This window comes from Corvus cornix, chromosome 4, assembly GCF_000738735.6.
Source record: "Corvus cornix cornix isolate S_Up_H32 chromosome 4, ASM73873v5, whole genome shotgun sequence".
Taxonomy (NCBI): Eukaryota; Metazoa; Chordata; class Aves; order Passeriformes; family Corvidae; genus Corvus; species Corvus cornix.
Genome location: NC_046334.1, coordinates 64,214,699 through 64,234,044, shown reverse-complemented (window position 1 = coordinate 64,234,044; position 19,346 = coordinate 64,214,699). Strand labels below are relative to the sequence as shown.

At 37.3% G+C, this 19,346-nt stretch overlaps 1 protein-coding gene across 15 annotated transcripts in view; it reads left to right on the top strand.

Annotated features, from left to right (window-relative positions):
- The window catches only part of ADD1 (adducin 1), a 63,318-nt gene extending 43,979 nt beyond the window's left edge, over window positions 1-19,339 (top strand). For 5 of the 15 annotated variants that reach the window (XM_039551556.1, XM_039551552.1, XM_039551554.1 and 2 more), the window contains exons 11-17: window positions 1,712-1,813; window positions 3,615-3,704; window positions 3,800-3,817; window positions 4,535-4,627; window positions 10,386-10,542; window positions 12,560-12,655; window positions 16,884-19,339. In XM_039551556.1, the coding sequence (XP_039407490.1) occupies window positions 1,712-1,813; window positions 3,615-3,704; window positions 3,800-3,817; window positions 4,535-4,627; window positions 10,386-10,542; window positions 12,560-12,655; window positions 16,884-17,236 (909 nt within the window). In that variant the 3' untranslated portion in view covers window positions 17,237-19,339. Of the gene's footprint in view, window positions 1-1,711; window positions 1,814-3,614; window positions 3,705-3,799; window positions 3,818-4,534; window positions 4,628-10,385; window positions 10,543-12,559; window positions 12,656-13,403; window positions 13,439-16,883 lie in introns of those variants that run through there. The other 10 variants (XM_039551558.1, XM_039551555.1, XM_039551561.1 and 7 more) reach the window with 6 other exon arrangements.
- Window positions 19,340-19,346: the final 7 nt, after the last annotated feature.

Sequence of the window (19,346 nt, the reverse complement as noted above, 5' to 3'; positions counted from 1 at the left end):
CATTTAACCTTGATTATAGAATTACCTTGATGAAATACAGTTTTGTTATATTCATCTACAGTGATGCAGGTTTAGCTTGATCAAATAGAGTTCTACCACAGCTTAAGGCTATGTGTATGTTTGGAGTAGTTTGTGCTTTTCAGCCTCAGCTCACAAAGTTGGTAGTATTTCATATTTGAAATTATCAGTGAAAGATTGAAGCAAAATCCTTTGTCACAAACTAGTCTTGTTTAATGATATACTGAAGCAATAGATAATTTCCTACAGTATAACAGGTTTGTGTATTTAAAGTTTTTAATGCTTGCTATTAACCTATAGAAAAAGTAGCTTGTTATATTGAGGTTGCTTATATATTGTTTTGACTAAAAACTATCTTTAATAAAAAGCTGGAGTAGTTTTTATCTGAGAAGATAATCATCAGTGAGTATTTCACAGCTCCATGTTCATTCCATTTTTTACTTTACAGTTGCAAAACATTTTAAAATTCTGTTGCTTTCTGAAGTCTGACAGTTTCTGGCTATCTTATTGTTTCTTGAAGTTACTCAGGAAAAAATGCATAGCATTTGCTCTATAAACAGGTTTGCTTTACTGTTCAGTGCATTTTCTATGCAATAGTGATTGGAAATTAGGACACCGTACAAAGTAAATATATCAAGATAAAGAGTTAGTTGTGCATCAAATTAAACAGAACTCCATACTAAATGCACAGATCAAATAAAGCAACCTTCTATGAAGAACCCATGAAGCGCTTAAAGCTTGTGTTTGGGATATTTTTGTAACCTTCTGAGCTATGAGTTATAAAATATTCGACATCACCAAACTGTTCCTTTAGGTTGCTGTGCTGGTACAGCTCTTTCTTTGTGCAGAAACTAATTCTGGTAACAGATCATTTTGCTGAAGTAGCTTGTTTTAATGCAAAACTTTGGTGATGCCCACTCTTGCTTCACAGTACAGAATCATTCACTAAACCTGGTTAGTGACATCACATTGCTTTTCATACTTCTGTCATCTTATGCTTTAAGTTCGCTTTGATGTTTGTTGGGTACCAGAGGATTGAATCAATGATCTCTCTGTCTCTCTCATGTTATTTTGTAAAAACTCCCAGTGCAGAAAATGAAAACAGCAATAATGATCTCAAAGTTCATGTCTTAGATCTTGCTGTACTTCTGTATGGGTAAGGAGTAGTGTCCTTTCTAAACAAATATGAACTCATACTTGAGAAATTTCTAACTTTAAATGTCCTTAAAAATAAGTAATTATGTTGGCGTTTTCCTACTCCTGTATTAATATGTTTATTCATAAAGTGAGAACTAGGTGGTTTTTAGAAACACAAAACACTGTAGCTGTCAGTGTGGTCAAGTGCACAGAAAACCAACTTAAAAACCCTTCAGTCTTCAGAATCTCTGAACTATGCATAGGAGTGGCATTGTTTTGGGTGGAAGTTATTTGCAAGTTAACTGGCTCTCTAGTTGTTGTTGTTACTAACTTGACTTGATAGAATGGTTCTGATCTCTAGAAATGTATCTGACGGTACAGTTTATATTACTGAAGAAGAAAGCAACTTAGTCTTAGGAATGAATAGAAGAATGCAATCATTGGTTCAGTTCTCTGCTCTGTATGATGCATGATCTACTGTGATGTGACTTTGCTGCTCTGAGTGTCCATAGCCATTACAGCAGTTCTGACTCTGCAACTGTTCTTGATGTTACAGTGGACTAAAGAGGATGGACATAGAACTGCCACCTCTGCTGTCCCTAATCTGTTTGTTCCATTGAACACCAATCCAAAGGAGGTCCAAGAAATGAGGAACAAGGTTTGTAATAGCAGTAAAGTAAATAACTTTTTTTTTTTTTTTTTTTTTGGTCATCACTACAATTAAGTTGTGTGCTTGTAATGAACTAACTTACTTTGCTATAATGACATTTTGGGAGCTCAATAAGCAACACAGTGCTGGTATTGTCCTGTCCCTTTATAATGAAATAATGAAACAATTCCTAAGTGTCCTGAACTCCTCTTGGAAAAAGTTGGTATTTCAGTTCACTACATGAAGACTTTCATTTTTCTTAGACCAGTTGCTGGGTACCTCTGAAACAGCCAGCTCTGAGTTTATGGTAGTAATTCTGTACCCTGAGATCATAGTTCTACATTAGTGACCTGTTTTCCTGTTTTGGTAATACCAGTTGAAATTTTGTGTCCTGGAAAAAGTAATCTATACATCTCTCTCCATATTTCAACTGTATTATAATATGCTGTGATTGCTGCAGACTCCTTTTTTTTTTTTTTTTTTTTTTTGTCTTTGGAACTGCAAGTTAATCTTCTTGAAATAAGCTTGCAGTTAATTTTCCTGTTTTTCAATTTCAAATCTTCTTGTCACCAATCTACCAACAGGAAAGCACTGAATGCATTGGGGTGTTTTCACTTTATTTCTTTTACGGTATAAAATTGCCCTGATATCTTGTTAATACTTTACTGGATTGTTTTGATGCCTCTAACTGATGGCCATGTGGAACATGGGAGTTAGCATTCTGTCAAAGAGGCTGTGTGCAGGGGTACTAGCAGGAATCTAAAATAATTTGTATATGGCTGACAGCACTTAATCTTGGCACTGTAAGATAATAATCATCTGAAATGAGGATTATGGTGAAATTTCCAAGAAGTTTCTTTGTGTTTCAAACACAAAATACTGCTTTATTAAAAATTTGAATGAAGTGACTAAGAGGAGTAAGTCTTTCTCAATGATAAGAAAGGTAGTAAATTAGAAGCAAGTGAAAATTATGGGAGATCTTTGCACTTTCTGAAATACCAAGTATTAATAATATTTCTTGTTTGTGTATTTGTATGCATATATTTTTTATAAATTGAAAAGTGGAGGTCTTTTGAGATGAATGCTTTTCTTCATTTATCTTGGTACAAGAACCAGAATATTTTACAAATAAATTGTGAGTCAGTTGTTATGAATTCTTTACTACTGTAGGATATCTAATTTAAATAGATAATACCTGGGTTTAAATATCCAATTTCTTTTCCAATCTTCTGTATGAAAAGAGCTGGGAGGTATATAGGATGCAACAAAAGGGGTGTTTTTGAGAACTCCTGAGTGTCAGTTTATGCACAGAGAAATTACTTATATGCCCTTTTGAGGATGTGGTCCTGACTAGATGCAAAAATGGAAAGTTGTGCAGTGTTTTACAATGAGTTCTATAGGGAGATGATATTGTGGTGCCATATCAGTAGCTAACAGCTAATGACAGAAACCTGCAAATGACTGGTCAGGTACAATAGACTGAAAAGCACAGAGGTAGTTTTTATATTTCTTCTCACTTTTCACAAACCGGAGTTGTCTGTTACCTGTTTTACCATGATCTAGTACTAAAAAGCGAAAGACAACACCTTCTGTGGTACTTAGACTAAATTCTGAGAAATATGAGGACTCAGCCAGGAACCTGAACATTTACCTTCAAGTGATGTTTATAAGCTCAGCTTCATTTGAAGGCTCTATGGCGACAGCAATCAGCACTGGGTGTTGCCTGTTGGCAGGTTCACTCACCCCTTTTTCAAATACAAAAATGTGGTGAACTTTTTTCTGTTGTTCATTCTGATGTTTTCCTTTACAGATCCGAGAGCAAAATTTGCAAGATATTAAAACAGCAGGCCCTCAGTCACAGGTTCTTTCTGGGGTAGTTGTGGACAGGAGCCTTGTACAGGTGAGAGTATTAAATTCCTAAAACTGTTAGCTTAATCTACAATATCCTCTGCTTTCACCTGATATATCACTGTGAAATTATTCTTTAATTGGCAGAGAGTAACTGTTTATAAGGTAAGTCTTAGAGGTAATACCATTGTCTTTGCAAGAGTGCTCAGGGTCAGAAATTTAGAGGCTTCAGCCATGTGGCCCAAGCATGTCTGTGGAGGATGCTTCTTGGTTTTTTTGCTGAATGTAATGCATGAAATTCAGAAGCCTTATTTATATGGGTTAGATTCTTGTTCAAAACTAGTTGGGCTTTGTGACAGCTTTTTGTTTGTTTGATTTCTGAATTTATGTATCTTGAAAGATTAATACTGGGCACAGCAGGCTCACTGTGGGGCAGTAGTGTTTTGTGTTAAATACGGGTTTTCATGCTTCATAATGTTTTATTTGAAGAGCAGTTTGGGAAAAAAGCTATTACTTCAATGAAACTTAAATGCAGTATATCTGGATATACAAAAGACTGTAAATCATAGCTTAAAGTAAAGTAAGAATTAGAGCTGTACAGTTATACTGTATAGCTGAATAAAACTTTTTATATCCAAGTGCTTTCAACTGCCCCAGATAAGTATTTTCTGATATACTTTTTAAAGTTTGGTGAGTCTTATCATGACCACAGCATTATTCATGTTGGGTGTCATATTGTGTGCATGTCAATTCATTCTCATATGCAGTTTCATCTACCAGTAACTGTTTCTTTGCATGTTTTTAGCAAGCATCACAATGCTTTCGGTTGATGTTTTAAAGCCCGGGCTCGGTTTGCTCTGTTTACTCAATTTACTGTTGCAGGATGCTCCCCTCTCAGACTGTACGGAATCTATTGAAGGGCTCGATCTCACAGAGCAGGCCTTTAGTCCCGCTAAATCTCTGTCTGTTAGAAAGGTACTGCCCTGTCATACTGCTCTAAATACTGTTGTTCACCCTTCATTTAACCTCTCCTTACCCTGACCTTTTTCCTCTGTTAGAAATTATTTGGCTAAAAAATTCTAAAAAATGAAAATAGAAGGATCTTCAAATCATGCATATGCGATGATGCAAACCGTTACTTTACCCTGTTAAGAGTGTCTTAAGGATCTTGATCTTTGTCTGTAGAAGCTGTTGAGGTTAAGGTGCTGATCAGGTTCTGCATATAGAGGGTTTCTGTATGCATGCTGTTAGTGTTGAATTATTCTAATTTGAGATCAATTTAGTTAGCTTAATCTCGGCCTGATCACATCAGTGTCGTTCTGAGGATACCACATACTCTGTATGTTACGTGACAAACACCGTCAACTCTTGATCTCAGAGCGCTAGACGCCTGGCTGCCTTAAAACTTCCTGCAGTTATCTGCAAGAGTTGCTAAGTAATGCCCCACACTTGCAAAATCGATTGGCTTTCACACTTTTATTCATGTTTGTGCTTCCATGATATATGTTAAATACAGAATCACTTCAAGAGGTGTGGGCATGTTGGGTGGGCAGTCCTTGGGGCTGACTGAATGGAGCAGCTGCACACTGCAAATAAAGTTTCTTAGAGCACATCTAGTGTGGAAACACAGTGTGTAAATAAGCATCAGTGCCTCCTCTGCTCCTGTATTTTACATAAAAGATTCTTAAATCTTGGTTTTAGGTCATGCCTAAACACCTCATTATCAGAATAGCTTTTGCATGAAAAAAAACCAGAATACTTTAAATTACACCGTTGTTGGAAACCTTGTGGTTTTATAACACTTTCTAGTGTAATGAGCCAGTTTGTGTTATAGATACTTGAATCATACTGAGATAGTCATGTTTTTCACATTGCAGTTTTTTTGGTCCATATTCCTAAAGGAAAAATAATAAAACACCATTTCTGCATTTAAGATGAAAAATACAGTAAAGCCAAATTCTTCCAGGCAGTGCATGGCTTTTATTTTCTACTTAATAATACCTTCAAAGTGAAAAATTATTTTTATGATAATTATCTCAACACAGATTTTTTTTTATCAGTGATATATTTCAAATATTATTGTCAAACAATGACATAAGTTTGCTATAAAAGTAGTCAGGTAGTTTACATGCATTTTCAGAGATGGCAGTGAACCAACAAATGGTCTATTGGTTATGTGATTTTGTCCAGTAGTGTCATGTTAGGGTTTGGATGTCCAAATTATTTGTTTCAGTTTTTTGTGGTGTCATGAAAGTGCTTTCTGCCTGAAATAGTGTGTAAAATTAGATCACAATATAAATTACAGGAGTGATTATGAAATAGAAGTGGCGGATGTAATAATCTTTATTATTTTAATATGGATTGTGACCTGAATGTTTAATAATTTCCTGTTTGGGGAAAAAAAAATAACAACCCAAGAAACAAAACCAAAACAAACAAAGACCACTCCCAAAGCAAACAACCTCCTTTGAAAAAAATGATACCCAAACCAGAAAATCCAATGAACCAAAAATTAACAGCAACAAAAAAAACCACTAGAGAAATTTCCTAGAAAGATTCTGCCATAAAACAATCATGTTTTGTGGAACAAAGGAAGTGTAAGCAATCTTATGATGCCCTCACCTGAAAATTTCAATGAAACTGAAGAATCCTGTACATCAAGGACTTAGGGACTTTTAGGTTCCAGATAATTACAAGTTCTCAGCTGACAAATTCTTTGACCCTTAATGACAGTTTATGTAAAAAGTTTCATGTAATTGAAGCAACACAATGTATTACATTTTCAGTTAACATTGAGATTTTTATCAAATACTAATGCACACTATTTTGGATGAAAAAATCCTTCCTTGTGTACAGTATGCATGTACTGCTTTGAGCTCTTGTGCCTACAGCTGCAGCAGTGAATACTCCATTTTGCCTTTTCGCTTGCTTTACCCATGTTCTGAGAAGTCCTGGCCATGTTGCAACACAACCTCCTTGTCCATCACGTAATTTTATTCCTGTTCAGACTTGGTTAACCAAGCTTCTGCTGCAGTCTTGGCTGATTGACAGGGAATGTTGGTTATTCTTACCAACAACCATTCTGCAGTCACATATTAAATAAAATAAATTCACGTGAATTTTCAGTAATTTTAAATAGAAGGGGATTCACCCATTTTGTGTCTCTTCCTTTAGAATGGAACTTCAGTGGCTTTGTTTGTAATGCAGACCCTCTCAGTGCTGCCCCAGAGGTGGCACTGAGTTTGAGTATCAGCTTCTACATGAACAGTACCTCAGGAATCTTGGTGTTCTGGATAAAGGCACTGCATTGATATCAGATTGCGTTAGGAGCAATTGTTAACTTAGACAATTATTGTGAACCCACTGTCTGATTGAGAGAAGAATTGGCATATATAAAGTGTCAGTTTTGGTCATATTTATCCCTGAGAACAAGGTGAAGTGCTTGCCTGTTAAATAATGGTCAGTTTTGAATTTTTCTCTAAAAGCCAGCTTTAGTGTAGAAGTTTCAAAATGACTTGATTATCTAAAATTTTCATGTAGGAAGTATGAGGTCCATATTTAATATGAAGGTATATTGTGTATCATTAGCTATAAACGACTTTCCCTTTGTGTCTGTGGGAATGTATGCCCTTACAGAGTGAAAATGCATTCTCTTCATTAATATAATCTATCCAGTGTTTCTTACAGTGGAGAAAATGCTGTTGATATTTGGGTGCATACACATGCAATCAAATTTCAAATAGTCATCTAAATACTTTCAGAATCATCATCAAAGCAGTACTAGTATCAACATACTCCAGATGAGATCACTAGAACATTAATTTTTTTCATGTCATCTTATGTTGAAACAGAGTGTGAGTCTATGGGAATTTATTCTTCTCTACAGGCTCTTTAATACTGAAAGTAACTCCAGACCAATTTTCTTGTTTAGTTGTTCTGAACATTCTTAGGAATTTCTGAATGGCATGGTCAGGTTGATAGCTCTGCAAAGTCTTGTCTATTTTAGTGTCACATTTAACAATTGGAAATGTATTCTGTACTGTCTTTTTAGTCCTTTACACTTGTTTTCTTTCTGTCCCGTGTTTCATTTTGTGTTATATATTTTTATTTGAATTCATAGAACACTGCTCTGTGGCCTATTCTGTGAAGTAAAACATATCTGCTTCTTGAATTCTACATGATTTAGAATAATCACATTGCAGGACTTACTAACATACTACTATAATTTATTTCCCACATAGACTCAGTCCCTCTACCAGTATCATTTTCATTAGTGGCCTTTGAACTGCTTCCATGTTATTGATACTGAATAAAACTGGATATGTTAATCTGGAATCAGCTTTCAGCAGATAGAAGGTTTTCCTTTCTGGTCTCTTGCATAATTTTTCTGTTTTTATGATCCAATGTTGTTGCCTCTGATCTTTTCAATGCTACTTCTTTTGGGTCAAAGCTACTCAGCAAGTGCAAATACTGTTTGCACTGATTGTGGGTGTCTTTTGTGAGGGTTTCATTTTGGTTTTTTGTTTTTTTTTTTTTTAAATCTAATAAACGTGATAAGCTTGATTTGCTGCTTTTATTCCTAGTATTTAACAAAGATACTGCCATGTCATGCCAGTGCACCAGGCATCTGCAAACTGCCTCTCTTGATGTTTATCATGATTAAACCAACAGGCATTCAGTAAGATTCTGTTTCATTAGAAGTTATTCTACCCAGTGACTCTGGATTTAACTTGTAACATTCAAAGATTCTTAGAAATTCCAGGGATACTAATGGGTACTGTGTGTCTTGTTCCTCTCTTGAATTTTGTAATCCCAGAAAACTCTAGAAACTCTGCCTGAGATCAGCGCTTTACAAGGTCCTGCTACTTATGCTGAGTTTCAGTTAAAACTATGGACTTAGTTTGAAGTGTGGGCAAAGATAGAAAGGGAAATATAAAATTTCCATGGGCATCAGTTTTCTGCCATCATTAAAAGCTGAGACCTGTAGTTTTAGGGGTGTTTTGAATTTTCTACAAAACAATTAGGGTTTGTACAAAGGTTGATGTTTACCTGACCTTTTTATGTATTATCTTCTGAGGAAAGCTGTTACTATGAAATCAGTGCTTCATGGATATAGTTGAGAAAAGGCTTTTGGTATTCTACTGACATTCTGCATATAAAATGAAATTTCTTCTTATTTTATGGAGAAATGGAAGCGATCTGTAATATTTTAGAGATGTTTTTGTCCTGCAGTTCCTTTCAGGGTCTTAACAGTGAAAATTTATTGTTACATGGTTTGTTCTTTGGTATTTCTAGCTGGTGTTTGCTTCCTGAAGAGCAGCATAGATTCTAACACCCATCTTACCTTCCTGGATTGCTCTAGCCCAGATTTCTGGAGATCTCCCATTAGGCTTTCAGAACTGCTCTTGTCCTCGTTCCATCCAGAGATTCTTGTCTGTCACCTCTTTGGTGCTGACAACTTGTCCAAAGCAGCTCTTGCCATCCTAAACAGCATTCTGTCTAATTTCGTCATCAGTTTTACAGTGGCCATCCTGTGCTTGTCCATGAAGTGTAGACATGGGACAGAATGTTTGTCTCTCTGTTCAGGCACTGCATATTTTTGAACTGCGCTTTCTAATGCTTTCTTCTAAATGTTGGTACAGACAACATTTGAATATGGAGATGACCCGGGTCAATCAGTAGCCCATATCTATTGGGTAATGGAGTTGAAATACCTTTCTTCGACAATGAAGACAGTTTGGATGTCACCATGACATGGGGCACAGGTCACACATCAGTCATTTCCAGACTAGTGTCAGAGTTTTGTATCTCCAATGGAAAAAACCAAATGCTTAGACAAGTCACTTGAGAGATAGAGCAGCTATCTCCAGGCAAGCATTTTCTGTACCTGAGACAATGAAAAGCCAGTGGCTTTCGTCTTTGCTATAGGATTAGAGAAGAAAAACTGAAAACGTTAACATTACAGAATCTCTGATGCAGCTGCTTTTGTCCACTGGAACTTACTGTACCTAGAACTGCTAATGTTGTATTTTTATTTGTATAACTTTTTATCTGGCTTATATGACAAATGTTATAGATTTAAATATGCTAACTTGTATCAGATTACAGTTAACCTTAATTACTTAAAAATGGCTTGTAATCAGCTGTTAATCTGGTGTATACAGAACACATACAAGATGGCTTTTTACTATAACATCTGTTAGGTGTTATGTAGTAGCTGCTAGGCTTTTCTGTTATTAAAACAATACAAAGCAAAACAAAAACCCAAAGCAAAATAATAATAATAAAAACCAAAAAAACCCCCAGAAACAAAAATACCTGTGAGCTGAGTTCTTGACCCTTTATAAGTATTCTGTGCCCAGACTGCCATGCAGGTGGGCCTGGTGTCATGTTTCTTTTGTGTGGAGAAAAAGGAAACTTGATATACTTTTGTAACTTCAAATATAATTCAGTTAGGGTGTTTGGCTGCTGTTTGATTTACTGCTTAATGGTGCATATTCCCTGCTGGAGACCTGTTTTCTCCTTTATATTAACCTCCCGTGAATCAAATTTAAAAAAAAAAAAAAAAAAAATCTGTAATAGATTTTTTTTTTTTTTAATCTAAAAGAGGAAAAAGTAGCATTTTCCAGGTTATATTTTTGTTTTGTTTTTGGTTGCTTTGTAGCCTCTATACCTCTAAGAGTTCTGCAAGTTTCTGCTTGATTGCAGATGTATCTTAATTTTCTTTTGCCAGGGAGAACTGGTGACTGCATCAAAGGCAATAATTGAGAAAGAATATCAACCAAAAGTCATAGTGAGCACAACAGGACCAAACCCCTTCAATAAACTCACTGATCGAGAACTGGAAGAATATCGCAAGGAAGTAGAAAGAAAGCAGAAGGGACCAGAAGGTTGGTTTCTCTGTGTGTGTATTTTTCTGCAGTAGACTGTAGTACCAGCAAGTTTCTTAGTAATTGTAAGGTGGGTTACCTGCAAAGGCCATTGATACATTACTCAGTTTTTGTAAGTTTCAGTTTTCCCAGTGTGGATTAGAAATTTGGAAAGTATATTAGAGATAAAATGTGTGATCTGAGTGTATTCTGTAAAATGCATAGATCTCACTCTAAAATTGTCCTTACAGACAAACATGGCAGTAGGGCCAGTTACTCCTGCTGTTAAGAAGCTGAAAGATTGAAACTTCAGTCAAAAAAGTGTTTCGGTACTGGTTTTGTTCTGCTTTGTTTTCCTTGGCCCTAGACCTAGGCTAAGGTGAGGGAATCCTGGTGCTTTATAGCAGCAACACTGCAGGTTTCTAAGTCACTGAAATTTGTGGATTTGAGAAATACATTGAATGGAGAAGATACAGAATAATGTTTGATTGTTGCTTGGAAATGTGACATCTTGGGGACTTCTACCAAAATGGACTTTTTAAATTATTCTAGAATTATGACAGATTTGTGCTCTAAAAAGTGGCCATTGCTGCATCTGAAGTGGTTCTCCTGCTTTACTTTTGTATAATTTTAAGGAATGATACTTACAATGCTCATGTGTTGTGAGCTGCTGTGTGTTGAATTTGAGTGATGCAGGAACTGGAAGTGCTGTTTCTTTTGCAGTGTGTGTTCCCTGCAGCTGCTTTTTGGGACAACAATGTAGGAACCATTGTGTTTGGTTTATGAAGTACTGGGTGGTGTGGGGGGGGATGCTGTGCTCTCATGCCTATTTAACTGCATACCTTTATTCTCTCAGTAACAATGCCACATCCTTCTTAGATAAGGTATCAAAATATGGAGAGACTGTGTTACTAAGACAGACACCAGCTGGGGAACAGAGTGCAGTGCTTAGAAATCAGACCATCAGTGAGCAAAACACGTCAGATAAAAAGTCCCTGGATTTGAAAGGCAGATCAAACACCTTCCAAGGAGCAGATACGAAGACTTTACAGGATCGTGACGTATCATCACTGTCTAAGTCTTTAGATAACATTCAGTTTGCTGCTGCATGGGTTTCTTGTCAGACCATGCAGCAAATCATCCCACATGTAAATGGAGAAGAGCCAGATGGGCAGAAGTCCTCCCATAAGGAATTTCATACTGCAGTGATCAAAGCGTTAAGGTCTGATCCTGACCTTTTGGCTGAGGCCTCAGGTATTACTAACAGGGTACAGCTGCGCTTGCAATCCAAGGAACAACCTCTTTATCTACACCATGTGGAGATTCTGTCAGTTGACTCTCATCTGTGTGACTGATTTCACTTTAATTGTGTAGGTGAACTGGATGGAACTATGCTTTAGTGTTGTTCCCAATGTATGGTGTACTCTATTAATGTTTTCCTTTGGATCTAGGGCTATTTAAAGCTGGAAGCAAGGGGGACCCTCCTTACTAATAACAAATTCTCAAAGCACTGTGAAATCTGTTTGGAATCATATAATTACTGCATGTTTTTCTGATTATCTGTGCAGTCTTCTTTTCTTTTGGGATGCAATTTTGTTTACTCCAAATTTCAGCAATACAAAGCAAGCAAAAGAGTGTTATATTGTGTAGGCCTGGTAATATATCCCCCTCTCCATATTTGTTTATATCTTCCTTGTGGTTTTTCCTCACAAGTTTTCTTTTAAACAGCATGATAAATCAATTCATAAATTATTTCATTATTCATGTTCTCTTAAAAAAAAAAAAAACCAAAAAAAAACCAAAAAAACCAACTCCAAAAAGAGCTACAGAGCACAACAGTGACTTGAACAGTTTTGTTAGTATCAAACTATTACTTAATTTTCTTTTGCTTGTTTTGGTATTATTTAATATCCTGGCAGAATTTTGATTCAGAAAACTGTATTGGTATCTTTTATGCATGGAGCAAAAGGACACTTCTTTTCTCACATGCTGAGAGGTTTTATTTGCTTCTTTAATTTCCCTTTGCCTATACCTACAGAGCCTTCAGAAGATGGCAGGCCACAGAAAGAGAAAAGCCCCCCTGACCCCACTTCAGCTCGCACTCCTCCCAGTACGCCGATTAAAATAGAGGAAGGTACGTTCTGCTGCCGTGGGGGTCGGGGAAACCAGTAACTGCATCCTTAGTGACTGATGCATGGGAGTACGTGAACTAAAGCCAATAACAGTAAATGACTTCTTGTATTTCATTGTTGTACTACCTACAAGATACTCCACTGAACTGTGAGTCTAACAGGAGTTTTGTTTACAATAATAAAGAAGTGTGCATTAATATAAAGACAAATTTCCATCTCTTCAGAACTGCCTTGTCATCTCTTGGTGTTTCTCAACTGATTTACCTTTTTGTACATTTTCTGTGAGATAATTACTCTTACTAAATGAAATAGTGTCTGATAGTGAACCGGACACATATCTAGATGCTTTGGTAAATCTTCTTCACTGGTTGCACATTTCTTAAACATTATTGTACTTGGATTACACCTCAGTAAATATTTTTCCTACTCAATTTGAATCTAAATTTGATTATTTGCTCACCTTATGTCATAGTTTTAACTAAAATGAGAGCAGGCTGCTGAAGTTGATAATTCCCTAAAAAAGGGATAAAATTATAATCTTGAACAGGTGTAATCCAATTATTGTCTTGTTTCCTTTACCTTGTACATTGGATATATCACTTGTCTGTTAGTCTGCCATTCACTACTTCATCTCATTCTGTTTTCTACAAGAATGGTTGCAACCATTCTTCTAACGTAACACAATGGCTGTGATGAATGCATAGATTCTCTACTTGTGCTTTTTTCTTCTTGTGGCTGCGTTACAAACAGGAGATGGATATGCTAAAGAATACCTGTTACCATAGTAAGTATCATTCCATACTCTGACCTGCTTTTGTGCTTTGCTTCACTCTTGCATTTTGTTTACAAAGGGTTTTTTTTGTTTTGCTTTTTTTTTATAAAAGCAGGCTTTTTCAGTTGAAATGTTGATTTCTTTAGTTCTCAATTCCATGTACTTCCAGGCAGTTGCAGATCTCATCTTAAAGCGCACTCCCCCTGTGAGAGAGACTGTGAAAGTCACCCTCCGTGTTTCCATATCTGTGTGTCCGATTCCTCAATTTAAAAAGGAATAGTCTGAAGTTGTCTGGCAGATATAGCTGAAACAGCCCTGGGAGTTTCTGCCCCAACTGTTTGCTGCTGCCCGTACATCTTGGGCCTGGTAACAAAACAGAAGAGTTCCTAATCTATTCCAGTGCAAAATCCACTGACATGGATTTAAATTTACCCAGCAGACTTCTGCATGGAAATGGATATGGGACTACTCCTGTGTTTTGTGTTAACTGTAGGGAATTCAAATTCCAACCAAGGAATAACAGCAAGTACTCGGTGGCAGCAACTTCTACAGCTGTTTTGGCTAGCTTTGCAGGGCTCCTTCAGATTATACTTTAAAGGAATAAGGATGTTTGTATGTCCTGTTATAGCCAAAAGTCAGTGTGTTTGTCATAGGTGTGAAAGTCAAAACTATATTGTAGACACCTGTGATGTTACTGATAAAGTTCTAAAACTTGAAAGTTCTTTTAAACAGAGAATTGTGTTGCAAACTCCTCTAGTTATATAAGTTTTCCAGGACAAACATACAAAGCTTATTTTAGAGAGTAACTGGAAGTTCACACCATGGTGACCTTGGTTGGGGAAGGTTCTGTTGAATGACAATGTTCTCTGTATACAACCTCTTCTCAACTTTGATTCATCATATTCTTTCTATTTAAGTGTAGCTGAAGTCAGTCAAGTGTTTTATGTTAACTCAATTATAGCCTAGTTTGTATGTTTGTCCACATCTTTGTGTTGAAAAAAACCCAACCCAAAATCCCATAAACCTTTATTTTCATAAATAATGTGATTGTAAACACACACCAGTACTGATGTTATGCTTTAAGCTCTTAAACCACAGTATATATATAAAGGGAGAGCACAGATGTAAACATGATTATTTTAAAAAACTTTTAAAATGTTGAGGTAATGCTGAGTTCTTAAACTGTAAATAGATTTTGCAGCACAAAATATGTTTTTAAATCTTCCTAGTTACATTAATGAAATCCATCCAGTAGAGTAGCAGGGTGTTTACATATTGTGTGCTGGCTTTATTGAATGTGGAATTTGTAAATCTTCCGAATTCTGGTAAAATATTGCCCTTAGCAAACTAGATAAACAGATGTTTGCTTGATTCCAGCATCATGTTAATCCATTTAGTAAGGATGATGGGAACTTGACAAACTGGGAAGAATAGCAGTCCTGGGTTAATGAGTTATAAACTCATTTATATTTATTCAACCCTCAAGCCAGCTGGCAAATGCTGTTTGAATGCCTGTAGCTTCCTATTCTTTAATTTGAAGAATTTCTAATCCCTTTTTTAAAACTTCAAAACTTTATTTTAAACTTAATTTTTAAAAAGTAAAATAAACCTGACAGTCCAATATGGTGCCTGTTCTAAAAATTGGGCCAACTAATGAATAGAATATAATACTTTTTACTTGGAAGGGACCTACAATGACTATCTAGTCTAACTGCCTGACCCAGTTCAAGGCTGACCAAAACTTAAAGCTAATTGTCCTAATGCCTCTTGAACACTGACAGGCCTGGGGCCTTGACCACCTCTCAGTAGGTGGGAAGCCTATTCCAATGTCTCACCACCCTCTCAGTAAAGAAATGCTTCCTAAAGTCCAGTCTGAACCTCCCCTGGTGCAGCTTTGAACCATTCCCACACATCCTATCACTGGCTCCCAGGGAGAAGAGCTCGGCAGTGTTTTCAGTTAATTCCTGAAAAGTCAAATGAAATCCAAAAGCAGTGTAATGGTAGTGAAGAATCATAACTGGTGTTTCTTATGAATTTGTGTCTCCCATACACAGACTAAACTACAGCTTCAGGAGGCAGTGTGTACTGTACATAACTGCTTTCTCTTTTTTGCTCTGATTTAAATCCTGCTTGCATTATAACTTTTAAACTGCTAACTTGTGCATTCCGAGTGTTTGGCACTGGATACTAGTGTGTGGTGTTTATTTAACCTATTAGAAGTTCATGGTGCTCTAGGCAAAAGATGTTTGTTTCCTACAATACATAGGTATTCACATAACAGAGCCCTCTAAAATATATCAGAGGATTATTTATCCCATCTGGCAGAAGTAAAAAGAACACTGTCACTTTTATAGGAAAAATGTGAAAGTATCAAGTATTTTCTGTAAATTCTTGTGAAAGCCTTCAGTCTTTTCAAATTAAAACAAACAAGATCTTGAAAGGAGGAAAAAATAGTTGCCTTTCATTTGTGCCTCACAATGAGCCTGGCCTGGATTTTGTTCTAAATTCCTCCTTATGTAACATCAATGGGGATAGATGTGACACAGCTAACGGGACACTGCTCGGCTGCGGTGCACGGAGAACATTGCAGGGAGCTCCACAAAGTGCTCCTTGTTGACCCCATGCATAAAGAGGAGCCTTAAACAGAACATCCCTAAAGCACAGCGGTGAGTGGGGAAAGTGTTGCAGTTGAGGGAGGAGTGGTTCAGTTCCCCTTTGGACATACAGTTACCACTGGACTCTCAATGCTCCCTTTTACAGGGTGCGTTTTGCTCATAAATAAACAAATATAAACAAAACAAGCTGTATCACATAACCTGCTGAGCTCATTTAATTTGATAAACTACATGGATTTTACTTACAGGAATCCATAATATGTACTCATATCTTGCAAAAAAAGTGAAGCCTTTGTGATAGGAAATTATATTTTGAAGCAATATCAGTTAGATCTCATGGAAGAGTATTACGAAAATCCCTTCACTGAGATCATAAATTGGCAAGCCAACAACTTAGAAATTAATGGATTTGCATGTATGGGATCACTGCAAATCAGCAATTAGTTTTATCTCTCCAAAAGGAATAAGAATAAAGGTATGAAATTGCAAAACACTCTACTCAATGCCAGTGAAAACTGTAGGTTTAATTCCTGCTTTATTGCACTAAAATCTTGTGTTGCCTGCAAGTGTCACAAGTAAAACAGGAGCAAGGTCTAAACAGTTACTTTCTTGCTGATGCAACTCAGCTTTATCTGTTCTGTGTGAAGCAGCTTAAAAACAAACAGAACTTTGGAATATCTTATTTCTTCTGTGCCCAAAACTGGAGAACAGCCCTATTACAAAGGCTTTCATGCAAAGTAAATATGTTAGTTTCTTATAGAGTGCGCTCACCATCCACTTGCTCCGCTTGTCCTGCTCCAGGGACACTTTTGTAAACTGACTCACTGTCTGTCCGTCCACCAGAGACACGGCAGGACCAGACCTACAGAGATGACAGTGATGCTGCAACTTTCAAGCAAACCCTCCCAGATCTCACCCCCGATGAGCCTTCGGAAGCACTCGGCTTCCCTCCCTTAGGAAAGGAGGAAGGGAGATGTGATCAAGATGTGCCCAAAAGCCAAACAGAATCACCTGCAGTGGAAAATAAGGAACCCCAGTCCCAACCCACTGAAGAGCCAGCAACACCAACAGCTGAGGAGGGGACAGCTGCTGATGCAGGTAGTGATGAATCTCCAGGGAAGTCCCCATCAAAAAAGAAAAAGAAGTTTCGCACTCCTTCCTTCCTGAAGAAGAGCAAAAAGAAGAGTGACTCCTAAAGGCCAACCCACTGCAGAAACACTGTCATATTTTAAAATCCATTAACCACTAGAATGTACCAGATCGTACTGAGTGTTTTGTCTTACTATGTAAATGAATGCCACAATTAATCCAACCAGCCCCTCAAGTTATGGCTTGATTGTTTAGGGTTATAACCAGAAACTAATGTCCAAAAAGGTGCTAATCCTGTGTGTTCAGCAGCTGCCACAGATCTGATCCCTAGTTTGTAATCAAATATAAATGACTTCCATGTGAAGGCATTGATTCACTATTTTTAATTTAAAGCCTGCACTGCTTTGCAAAACAATATAAAAAATACACAATTAAAATGCCCATTGCTTACCACAAGAAGTGTTCTTTCCAATACTCTGTTCCAAGTCACAAGTAAATTTCTTGAATTTTGACTTTTAGAGAGGATGCTTTTGCAGTGGTGTTCTCAAGGGGGGTGTGTTCTTGAACTGACATGTAAAGTTCTGCAAGCTTGTGAGTACAGGTTGTGTTTTGGCCAAGCTTTGAGGCTCTCCATTGCTTCCTCTCTTTCTCCCTTCTCACTATTGTTACAAAATGAAGGTGTTTTTCACTTTGTTTTATTTTATAACTGGCTGGTGAAATCAGTCTTTGATGTCTAGGACTGAAAGGTCTGTGGTGTGTTCTGCTCATGTTGTGTGTTCAAAGAGCCCGATCTTGGCCTGTTTTTTTTCTTTCTAGTGATTTACAGTTTAAGGGAAATCTGTCTCTGCTCTTGCCTCCCTGAGTCATGTGGTGATTTGGCTGTTAGAAAAGGTTAAAAAGTAACTGAAGTAAAAGCATTTCAGAAGTTTTTTCAGCTGGTGGTGTGGAGCATGGGCAGGTGTATTTTGGGCCTTAGCACAGGTTTTTTCATCCTCTTAAAAATCCCTTTGTTGCACATGTAACCTTGCTGTGCATGAACCCCATGTGCAGCCTTTTGTGTTTGTTCCTTCCCACTGATCAAAATGTAAATGCATTACACTGAGTATTTCACCTTGTTTTATAGTAATTATATTTTCACTTACAAAGGCTGGCATTTCTTTAAATCTTTTTGTTGTTGTTGCCAGCAGTCAAGTACAGAAATCCTGTGTAACCTTAAAGGTGTATTTTCACCGTTTGCTGTAAATGTTTGTTTAATGTGCAGCATGGCAAATCACTCTTGCCACTGAGTTTCCCAGTTATTGCCATGCTTCTGTCTATCACTGATTGTAAAAGTAATTTAAGATCAGGTAGGTCAAGCTTGCGGAATTCTCTGGAAAGCGGGTGCTGTTCCCCGGCCCAGGTTTCCAGAATTTGCATTTCGGGTTTAACAGCAGCAAACCCCAACACCCCATGGGGGTGAGGGCAACACACTGACTCCCAGTGTCTGTAACACAACAGAACATGGATGTAACCTTTTAGGACAATATTAAATGTTGCAACTGGTAAAATAGCAGAGAACTAATGCCTTATATTCATGCAGCAGAAAGCACGGAGGGCCGGGCGGATGGAGCGGCTGGAGGCAGCTCTGGATGGGCAGAGCAAGGCCTGTGTCGGGCTAGGAGGTGCCAATGCCTCAGGCTGGTTTTGGGCAGCAAAGGGGCAACAGCTGGAAGTGGAATTGAGCTGTCAGTGTTCAAGTGAGAAGAGAGGTATCGAGGTGGCCACTGGTGCCGTGGGAAAGGAGACAGGGCCTGTGTGGGACAGAGCAGGCGGGTACTGGGCAGGAGCCCCCGGACAGCAGCGCTCAGGCAGGACTGCATGGCACGAATGGCTTTCAGCTTCTACTCTAACCTTGTATGTCCTTGTACACTAGGAAGCAAACAACACTTATTTTGCTAAATTGTGTTTTATTGCAGGGTCGTAACTAAATGACTAATTGCTGTATGTTTCAGTTCTTTACTGAAGTCCCTCCATTTATCTTGACCACATATGCAATGACTCTTAATTTCTAATTTTGTAGTTTGTTCTTTTAGTTCTTTGTATTACAATATGAAATGTAGTCATGTATGGTATGGTTACACACTTTGGGGCAGAATAAAGTCCTGTATTTTTCTTTCTTTCTTGTATCATTAAGTTCTACTCACAAATAAAACTCTTGGAAAAAAAAATCATGCTCTG